This window comes from Oryctolagus cuniculus, chromosome X (assembly GCF_051225735.1).
Source record: "Oryctolagus cuniculus isolate XC-2025 breed Fujian yellow rabbit chromosome X, ASM5122573v1, whole genome shotgun sequence".
Taxonomy (NCBI): domain Eukaryota; kingdom Metazoa; phylum Chordata; class Mammalia; order Lagomorpha; family Leporidae; genus Oryctolagus; species Oryctolagus cuniculus.
The window spans coordinates 52,936,751-52,948,078 of record NC_142888.1 but is presented as its reverse complement, the minus strand read 5'-3'; the positions used below and the strand labels follow the sequence as shown (position 1 = coordinate 52,948,078).

At 39.6% G+C, this 11,328-nt stretch overlaps 1 protein-coding gene across 1 annotated transcript; it reads left to right on the top strand.

Moving 5' to 3' along the window:
- The first annotated feature begins 679 nt into the window (after positions 1–679).
- Positions 680–9,281, top strand: NAP1L2 (nucleosome assembly protein 1 like 2). The gene has a single exon (XM_070066972.2). The coding sequence runs from the start codon at positions 1,098–1,100 to the stop codon at positions 2,481–2,483; it is 1,386 nt and encodes a 461-aa protein (XP_069923073.1). The 5' UTR covers positions 680–1,097; the 3' UTR covers positions 2,484–9,281.
- The last annotated feature ends 2,047 nt before the right edge of the window (positions 9,282–11,328 follow it).

Here is an 11,328-nt window from a genome sequence, read left to right as displayed (position 1 = left end):
TTCATTGGTTATGTAGTTGGATGTGCCACGTTGGCTCTTTATCACCGGCTCTTATTCACTCTCACCTCCATTTCACCTCTTCCTCCCCCACAAGAAATGTTATGTGAATTTTCTCATTTAAAGTAATATAGCTGGTGGAAAAATACAAACAGAATACAGCATATTTAAATGACTGAGAGTCACACTACTCAAGGACCATTAATGTTAATTTTGAGTATTTGAAAACTTTTCTAGCTTCTCTTTGTAAATTCTACCCCTTCCCAGCTCTCCCCTCCCCACAGCCTGGGGCTGAAATCAAAGGGATAGACTTAAATGCCTAGGAGCTTTTCCTCTCATTTTTCGACATTTGGGTTACGATATTCTCTTAGCTCTACGTTAAATTCTAAAAATATAACATTAGTTGAAAGCTAAATAAAAGCTGGGTTTCTAGAAAACTCCGTGGGAAGTGTGTGTGTGTGTGTGTGTGTGTGTGTGTGTGTGTGGCGGGGGAGGAGGGAAGGGTGTACTGTGGGGGATGGCTGGGAGGTGCATGAATCAGCCATATTTCAGAACCTGCCTGGAAAGGTGAACGAAGTTGGAAACCTGATACAGAAATGTATTGGCTTAGGGTTTGTCCATCACTACAGCTCAGCAAATGAGATTAGAGCAGAGTTGTGGGAGGAAAGGGAGTGACGCAGCCAGCTACTTGCACCAAGAGAATTTAGCCAAGAGACAGCTGCGTAATCATATTGCGGCGTTGGTGTTTTTTTTTTTTTTTTTTTCTTCCCTTTGCTGCAGCAGCTGCTTACGGAGGTAATCGGCTCACTGCGGCTCTCTGCAGTCTCTGGCTCGCTCCTTCAGGACCCATCACTGCAGCCATCGCCGCCCTCAGCAGCGCAGCCCAGGCCGCCGCTGGTCTGGCTCTCACAGTCTCAGCATCGTCTTTTCTCCCCCACAGCACCGTCCCCCGCCGCTGCCACAGTCCGGCCGCCACTCCTGGTTCCGCCTGTGCTCCAGCCGCCGCCGCTTTTGACATTTCGGTGAGTCGTTTTCCTGCGGCGATCAGCTCTCATCTCAGTGGTAGCCAGCCACCTTGGGCGTGTGTAGTCCTTTGAAAAATGGCCGAGTCAGGGGACCGCAAGGAACTGTCAGAGTCCAACCAAGAAGAGGTTGATAATCAGATAATGATGGAGGGATCTGGGGACCATCAGGAGCCAGGTAAAGATGCCGCGGCTGGGCCTGGAGATGGGGAGCTAGTGGAAGCTGCCGCTGGGCTCGGAGAAGAGACAAAAGGTGAAGATGCTGCTGCTGCTAGGTCAGCGGAGGGGAAAGGTGGGGATTCTGAGGAGGAGTCAGAACCAGACCGTCCAAAGGGACTAATCGGTTATCTGTTGGATACGGACTTCGTTGAAAGTCTACCTGTGAAAGTTAAGTACCGTGTGTTGGCCCTTAAAAAGCTTCAAACTAGAGCAGCCAATTTGGAATCTAAATTCCTTAGAGAATTTCATGACATTGAAAGAAAGTTTGCTGAGATGTATCAACCCTTACTGGAAAAAAGACGTCAGATCATCAATGCTATCTATGAGCCCACGGAAGAGGAATGTGAATGTAAGTTAGATCCTGAGGACGATGAGGAGGAGGAAATGGATGATGAGGAAGAACTATATGATAATGAGGAGAGTGTGGTACATGAATGTGTGGATGAGGATGATGGTTATGAGGACTATTATTATGATTATGCTGTTGAGGAGGAGGAGGAGGAGGAGGAAGAGGAGGAGGAGGAGGAGGAGGACACTGATGCTACAGGAGGAGAAGAGAATAAAGAGGATCCTAAGGGAATTCCTGATTTCTGGCTGACTGTTTTAAAAAACGTTGACACACTCACTCCTCTGATTAAGAAATACGATGAGCCTATTCTGAAGCTGCTGACAGATATTAAAGTGAAGCTTTCAGAGCCTGGTGAACCTCTCAGTTTCACACTAGAATTTCACTTTAAACCCAATGAGTATTTCAAAAATGAGCTGTTGACGAAGACCTATGTGCTTAAATCAAGGCTGGCCTATTATGATCCCCATCCTTATAGGGGAACTGCAATTGAATATTCCACAGGCTGTGAGATAGATTGGAATGAAGGAAAGAATGTCACATTGAAAACCATCAAGAAGAAACAGAAACATCGGATCTGGGGAACAATCCGAACTGTGACTGAAGATTTTCCCAAGGATTCATTCTTCAATTTCTTTTCTCCTCATGGACTCAACTTAAATGGAGGAGATGGAAATGATGATTTTTTACTTGGTCACAATTTGCGTACTTACATAATACCAAGATCAGTATTGTTTTTCTCAGGTGATGCACTGGAATCTCAACAGGAGGGGGTGGTAAGGGAAGTTAATGATGCAATTTATGACAAAATTATTTATGATAATTGGATGGCTGCAATTGAGGAGGTTAAAGCCTGTTGCAAAAATCTTGAGGCATTAGTAGAAGACATTGATCGCTAAAGCAGAGTATATATGGTCCTGAGATTTACTGCACTAAATCTAGTCACCTAAGATATAAGAAGTTAATTATAGTCTTGTATTCTGTATTTTTCTTGTAGTGTCAGTTAAAACATGTCTCAGAAATAGAAGAAAAGTTCAAATATTAATTTATTTGATCTTGTATTTTAGTAGTAGGATGTTTTCAAGAAATGTAGACTGAGGTAAATGACTTGACATCAATATAGTATTGTGTGGTTTATTCCTTTTATCCTGTAACTATTAATCTGTGGCTGTGAATGTTACTGGAAATGATAAATTAAACCAATATTTTATTTGTTTTGAAAGAAAAAAACTTGGAAACCAACCCAAGTGTTTTTACCCTTGTTGTTTTTGTATTTTTTCCTTAGTCATTTGGCTAGTGGGTTTAATTTTGTTATGCCTGCCTCATTTTACAATAGAAATGCAGTAGAACTTAAAACTTGAAAGCTTAAGAGGCCTGCATAGAATTAAGAACTTCAGGCAAAACCACACTTACTGTTAATAACAGCTTATTTATAGGTTCTTATATTTTATGTGACTGTGATAAATAGTAAAACTTTCTCAGAGTTACTGTTTATCAGTGAAGTGTTAATCACAGTATTTTCAAAGTGTGCACATATTCTGTGTAATTATATAAACATGATTATAGTGTATAATTCTCTTTTCCTGTATTATATTGAATCATTCATTGAAAGCGATCATTTTATCATCTTGAGAAAATATTTCATGTTCCTTCACTGTAAAATAAAATTAATTAAAAATCAATATGTCTTTTTTAAAAACTAATTTTTTTTTATTACAAAAGTAGTATGTCCATTGGAAGCCATTTGGAAAATACTAAAAGAATGTATTAATTAAAACCCAAATCCATATACCCATTTCTCTAAAGGTAAAAACTAATAATGTTTTTTTATTTTCTATAAATTCTTATGTTTAGACATAAATGTAAATTTACTAACACTAATACTATACCAAGAGATATAAAGTGTTTCTTTATTATTTTTATCGTTTAGGAGTGATTTAATCTTAATCTTGAGTCTACTTCCATGAGACAGAGTTGCAGAGAAGCAAAAATCCTTCAATTTTAATCAATCCACTGCATTCATTGCTATTTAATAATTTAAACAGTATAACAGCCTCCTATGTGTTATTCTGTATTTCATGTTTCATAGTTACCCTTCCACAATGTCATCTGGTTGTATACAGACCTACATTACTTTATGATACCAAGTGGTAAATGCTGACACAAAGTAGAAGTATTTTTATGATTGGCAACTAAATAAAACATATATAGAGGGGCAAGACTAGAACAAAGGTAAAGATGTAATTGGTAAATAATTTGGAGTCACTCATTTTAGTTTGGATAGTGGGTGCTTCATATTTGGTGAGTGGTACAGTGACCTTGTTTCTATGTGCTTAGACAAAATTAAGTGGCCTTGCTTTGTCTCATTTTATTGCAGTCCCACAGTAATGTTGTTGATGTTTTGACTTTATGAAATGGTTTCTATCCAATAGGAAAGTAACATGGCCTAGCTGCATGTACAAGCTTTCTGATCTGAGGGCCTGCTTTTTATTTTTCTTTCTCTTTCACTTCTTAGGGAAGCAGTTTGAGATTCTCACTACTCTCTTAGTCTGTGGTTATGGAAGTTCATTCAATTTGAGTTTAAAGGAATGTAAAAATCCTTTAGGGCTGGAGGATTAGCCACCAACTTTAGACGACGTTCAGACAGGCCTGTACTAGGGTTTAGAATCCAAGTGTGACAAAAAATAGAATTTTACCTTAATTTTCATTATTTTTTTTAAAAAGATTTATTTTTTTACTTGAGAGGTAAAGTCACAGACAGAGAGAAAGGTCCTCCATTCTTCCAATGGCCACAATGGCAGAAGCTGGGCCGATCTGAAGCCAAGAGCCAGGAGCTACTTCCTCTGGGTCTTCCATGCAGATTCAAGGGTCCAAATACTTGGGCCATCTTCCACTGCTTTCCCAGGCCACAGCAGAGAGGTGGATCAGAAGAGGAGCAGCCAGGGCTCAAACCATTGCCCATATAGGATGCTGGCACCACAGACAGAGGCCTAGCCTACCACTCCATGGTGCTGGCCACCGTTAAATTTATTTTTATTTATTTATTTATTTATTTATTTATTTTTTTGACAGGCAGAGTGGACAGTGAGAGAGAAAGAGACAGAGAGAAAGGTCTTCCTTTTGCCGTTGGTTCACCCTCCAATGGCCGCTGCCGGCGCGCTGCGGCCAGCGCACCACGCTGATCCGATGGCAGGAGCCAGGAGCCAGGTGCTTTTCCTGGTCTCCCATGGGGTGCAGGGCCCAAGCACCTGGGCCATCCTCCACTGCACTCCCTGGCCACAGCAGAGGGCTGGCCTGGAAGAGGGGCAACCGGGACAGAATCCGGCGCCCCGACCGGGACTAGAACCCGGTGTGCCGGCGCCGCTAGGCGGAGGATTAGCCTAGTGAGCCGCGGCGCCGGCCAAATTTATTTTTAAAATGCATCATTCATGAGGCCAGTGCTGTGGTGTAGTGGGTAAAGCCATCACCCACTAGTTCCGGCATCCCATATGGACACTGGTTCAAGTACCAGCTGCTACACTTCTGATTCAGATCTCTGCTATGGCCTGGGAGAGCAGCAGAGGATGGCCCAATCTGCATGGGAGACCCGGAAGAAGCTCTTGACTCCTGGCTTCAGTTCAGTTCAGCTCCAGCCGTTGCTGCCATTTGGGGAGTGAATCAGCAGATGGAAGACTTCTCTCTCTCTCTGTGCCTCTGCCTCTCTCTAACTCTGCCTTTCAAATAATAAATAAGCATTAAAAATGCGTCATTCATATGGCACTGAAGGGTTTGAGATGTCTGTTAAACTTTGTTGGCATTTTGGTATTTCTAGGGAATATACTGGAATACAAAAATACAATAAAATTCTCTTTTTGTATATACAATAATCTACAGTGTAAACTACAGTATTTAGTATGGTATCTAATGTAGCAGAATTAGTCTTTGAAGCAAGGCTGTCTGGATTCAAATTCCAACTGTTACTTATTAGCTGGATGACTTGTGCAATTTACTTTATGTATCTCAGTTTTCATATCTGTGAAATTATGGCAATAATTGTGCATCTACCTTATAAGAGTATTATGAAGAATCAATTAATTTTGAAAAAGTACTTAGAACTATCTGTGGTACATAATGCTGTGTAGGTATATGTATATTATTTTTAGTAAGTTTATACCTGTAAAAATCCTCAAAAACTGGTATACAATAAGGGTGAAGATAGTTTTTATCAAATTTTTAATAATTATTCATCTATTTCATTTTTAATGTACACAAAATGGAAAGTATATAATTTGCCCTTTGATAACAGATGCTCCAAGATGTCTGCAAGTATTAAGAAGGGTATGTAGTAAGTTTAGCAGCTGTCCATAAGTTCCTGACAAGCCCGCCTAATAAAAAGGAGGATATAGTGACTATGGTGCTACTTCCTCACCACCAAGTAAATTTGTTAGCTTTTTATTTTTGTAAACTAAGCTCAACTCTTAGACCATTTATTTATCGGCCAATAAATGTTCCATGATACTCATTTAAAATACTTGGAAACCTGAGAGAAGTAGAATATAGAAATAAATCAAAATCAAATTATGCATCATCCATAGGTATACAACAGATTTGACTTTATAGGTAGCACACAGATATATGCAAAATGCTTGTTAAAGCAAAAAAGAAATGTAAAGAATAACTTCAGAACATATCTGTGAAATCCATTTCAGTTGAATTATTTGCCAAAAACATCACTTTTTAAGTAAAAGTGAAAAGAATATCCAAAGTGAAACATGTTCTACCTTTTTAAAAACCACACTAATAATTATTTCTTTATCTATTCTCATTTTTATACAATAAAAACTCTATAATTCATGCAAGCAGTGGCTATCCGCCTTGCCCCATTCCACAGACTCTCACACGACTACCCCAACATGAGCTGTGTCTGTTTGCACAAGCTTGTGCAGAACTGTCAATGAAGTGAGATGTGAATGCCTGAGAGGAGTCAGTCACTGACCACACGGGACCCAGTCCTTGTAAAATTTCTCTCTGGGCATGTGCTGGATGAGCTGGCAGGCACGCGTGCGTGCGTGTATATGCACTTTCACAGTGTACAAAAGAAATGAGAATCATTCAGTGTCGGGTTGTTTATGAAACTATATTTTATGTGTGAAAAGGTATATGTGGTCTGTGGCTGTTGAGAAGAAAGGTACTTCTGGTACAGGAAACTAGGAGTGATGACATACTCTTCCACGTAGAAGTCAAGATGGTGCTTCCTGCTGGCTATAGCAATTATACCCAGAGTGTAAGGAAGAGTACATGAAAGTGTAGATGGAAGGCCCTGGCTTGGTTAGCGTTACTCTGAGAGACAGCCAGGGAAAACAAAAACTTAAGTGGGTGGTGAGAGGACAGTCCTGGAAATGGCAGGAATAAATACACTTTTAGTTGATGAATTGTAGTGGCACCTTGGACCTGGGACAGGCTTAGAACTCCGGTGTATATAAATCCAGGTACATACATGCATACAAGAATCAGTGCACATAAGAGGCTTTGCAGGTTCTCAAACCTACTGAGTACTTCCATATCAATGCTAGTTTACGAGCGTTTGGAAGAAGAAATAAGTACTAATTTTCTAGTTGCAGTTCACTGCTTCTGTGAAACAGCTAAATTATCTGTTAATTTAAACCTAGTGCAAGATTTTCTGCTTTATAACCAACTGTATCACTTGGCAATGAGGAAAAAAGTTCCAAGTACTCTTGTTCAGGAATTTTAGTGCTGAAGTAAAAGTTTCACAAGACAATTTAATGAAATTATAAAACATAACTGCATTTCTATTACATTTGCTATTTCATACTTAATATGCTTTCAGGTGAGCAACTGTGCGCATGCATAAACACACACACACACACGGATGAAGGCTGGCACTGCAGCATAGCAGGGGGTGGATGGAGAGAGAGAGAGAGAGAGAGAGAGAGAGAATATATCATCAACATGCTGGCTCATTTCCCAGATAGCCACAACAGCCCTGGGTGAGCCATGCGGAAGCCAGGAGCCTGGAACTCTATCTGAGTCTCCCATGAGGGTGGCAGGGACCCAAGAACTTTGGCCATCTTCCACTGCTTTCTCAGGCACAGCTAATAGCAGGGAGCTGAATCAGAAGTGAAGCAGCTGAGACTTGAATCAGCACCTGTATGGGATGCTGGCATTGCAGGAGGCGCTTAACTCACTGCACCACAATGCCAGCCCTTACTAATTTTGTGTATACTAGTTCTAGCAATTGATAAAGTAAGAAGAGGTCATTAACATCCTTTACTATAATTTTATATTTATCATCTCTCAGTCTATTATTTCCAGCTCAAAATATTTGGATCAGTGTTATTCTATGCATAAAACTTGGGGCTGCTATATTTTCTAGGTGTAATTTTCCTTTTGAGAAATATATATATATATATCTCCAAATATATGAGTAGGGCTATGCAAACACATTCACACATATTAATGATTTTAAGTTCCCAATTCAATAAAATTATGTTGGGCAACATCACAACTATATATTTCCAAAGTTTCTTATTACCACAAACAGAAACTTTGTAATCATTAAATAATACCACTCTGCCCTCGTCTCCAGCCTTTGGTGACCTCTAATCTATTTCTTGTCCCTATGAATTTGCCTAAACTAGAGATTACATTTAAGTGAAATCATAGAATATTTGCCCTTCTGTGCCTGTTATATTGCACTAAGCATCTATCATTTTACAAGCATCGTTATCTTTTATGGCTAAAAATATTCCATCATACAAATACACCACAGGTTTTTTTTTTTACCCATGGTCAGTTGTAAACATGTGGCTGTTTAGACTTTTGACTATTGTGAATATTGCTGCAGTATCATTTTGACTCTATTTTTAGTTCTTTTTGGGTAGATGCCTAGAAGTAGACTGGCTGAGCCAAATGGTAAGTTTAGCTTTTTGCGGAAACATCAACTTTTCCACAGTGACTGCAACACTTTAAATTCCCATTACAAATGCACAACAGTTCCAGTTTCTCCACATTCTTGTTAATGATTGCTACTTTACATTTTGAAATAATTATAACTATTCCTGTTGAAGTGAAATGGACACTATGAGAAACGGTGTCTTGATCAGCGTAGCCCTGACTGTTAATGAACAACTTAATACATTATCCCTCTTAGTAGTTTTTTTTTTGTCTGTTCTACTTAATATGACTGGTTTAATTCTGTAATTAATACACAGTTATTCTTAAGTGTTGAAATTTAACTGAAATGTGATCCCTGTTAAACATAAGAGTAGGGATAAGAGAGGGAAGAGATATACAATTTGGGACATGCTCAAGCTGACTTGCTCCAAATGGTAGAGTTAGAAACATACCAGGGGACTCCAATTCAATCCCATCAAGGTGGCATGTACCAATGCCATCTCACTAGTCCAAGTGATCAATTTCAGTTCACAATTGATCATAATGAAAGGACTAAGAGTCGAAGGGAGCACATAAAAAGTCTAGTACCTGCTAATACTAACCGATAGAATAAATAAAGGGGAGAGTGATCCAACATGGGAAGCGAAATACTCAGCAGACTCATAGAATGGCAGATGTCCTAAACAGTACTCTGTCCTCAGAATCAGCCCTAAAGGCATTCGGATCTGGCTGAAAAGCCCATGAGAGTATTTCAGACATGGAAAGCCAAGACACTCTGGCAAAAAAAAAAAAAAAAAAAAAAAAAAAACCCCAAAAAAAAAAAACCAACAACAACTAAATGAAAGATCTCTGTGAGTGAGATCCCAGTGGAAAGAACAGGTCTTCAAAGAAGGAGGTACCTTTCTCTGAAGGGAGGAGAGAACCTCCACTTTGACTATGACCTTGTCTAAACAAGATAAGAGTTGGAGAACTCAAAAGGCTTCCATAGCCTTGGAAACTCATGACTGGAGCATAGGGAGATTACTGATGCCATAAACAGGAGTGTCAATTTGTAAAGTCAACAACAGGAGTCACTGTGCACTTACTCTTCATGTAGGATCTCTGTCCTTAATGTGCTGTACATTGAGATTTAATGCTATAACGAGTACTCAAACAGTATATTTCACTTTGTGTTTCTATGTGGGTGCAAACTGTTGAAATCTTTACTTAATGTATACTATACTGATCTTCTGTAAAAAAAAAAAAGAAATTATCAACTCCCAACTTGACTCTCACTGGGATTAAACATGACAATAAGTCTGATCTGATTTTATCATCATTTAAAAAATCATCTATTATTTTTCACTTTATGTTTCTGTGTGGGAGCAAACTGTTGAAATCTTTACTTAATGTATGCTAAACTGATCTTCTGTATATAAAGAGAATCGAAAATGAATCTTGATGTGAATGGAAGGGAGAGGGAGTGGGAAAGGGGAGGGTTGCGGGTGGGAGGGTCATTATGGGGGGGAAGCCATTGTAATCCATAAGCCGTACTTTGGAAATTTATATTCATTAAATAAAAGTTAAAAAAATGAACAATAGGTATATTCATGGGAAAATGGCAGGACTAAATCATTACTTATCAATAATGATCTTCTGAAATTCAAATTGCTAACAGATGCATGAAAAAATGCTCAGGATCACTAGCCATCAAGAGAAAAGCAAATCAAAACTACAATGAAATTTCATCTCACCCCAGTTCAAATAGCTCTCATACAGAAATCAAAAACCAATAAATGCTGATAAGGGTTCCCTAATCCTCTGTTGGTGAGAATGCAAACTAGTAGAGCCATTGTGCAAGACAGTATGGAGATTCCTGAGAAATTTGGAAATAGATCTACCATAAGACCCAGCCATCCTACTCCTGGGAACTTACCCAAATGAAATGAGTTGAAAGCATATGAAAGAGCTGTCTTTCATGTTACATACCTCCATGTTTATTGCAGCTCAGTTCACAATAGCTAGAATATGGAATCAACCCAGATGCCTATCACCAATGACTGGATAAAGAAAATGTGGTACATATATGCTATGGAATATTACTCAGCTATTTTTTAAAAAAAAGGATGAAATCTGGCCGGCGCCGCTGCTCAATAGGCTAATCCTCCGCCTTGCAGCACTGGCACACCGGGTTCTAGTCCCGGTCGGGGCGCCGGCTTCCATCCTGGTTGACCCTCTTCCAGGCCAGCTCTCTGCTGTGGCCCGGGAAGGCAGTGGAGGATGGCCCAAGTGCTTGGGCCCTGCACCCCATGGGAGACCAGGATAAGCACCTGGCTCCTGGCTTCGGATCAGCGCGATGCACTGGCCGCAGCATGCCACCCGCGGCAGCCATTGGAGGGTGAACCAATTGCAAAGGAAGACCTTTCTTTTTTTTTTTAATGAATATAAATTTCCACTTGGGTGATTGACACAGCTCCCCTAATGACATCCTCATTAATGCTCTGTGCCATAAGCACCCAATGAAGCAAATGAAAGACCATGAACTGTGCTGTCATAGATTTGTGTAATGTAATTGCTATCTCAGCATCCAGTTTTAGGCCTGGCATAAATTGTTTGAAACCCAGTCATATCCCATTACATTTGGCCTACTGAAAACTTTCATAATAGCTCAAAGAGGATGTTGAATGTTCTCAAAACAAAAAATTAAATGATTGATGCAATAGATCTGCTAATTACTCCAACATAACATAAATTGTTTGTCACCCACTGACCCCAAACTCAACATGTCACATAGATACTGACCATTATAAAACCTAAAGGTTGGAGACCCAAGATGGCTGAATAGGGAAAAGAAAAGTGCTGACTTTCACC

Coding starts and splice junctions, on each gene's coding strand:
- NAP1L2 (XM_070066972.2), top strand. CDS start 1,098: ATGGCCGAGTCAGGGGACCGCAAGGAACTGTCAGAGTCCAACCAAGAA.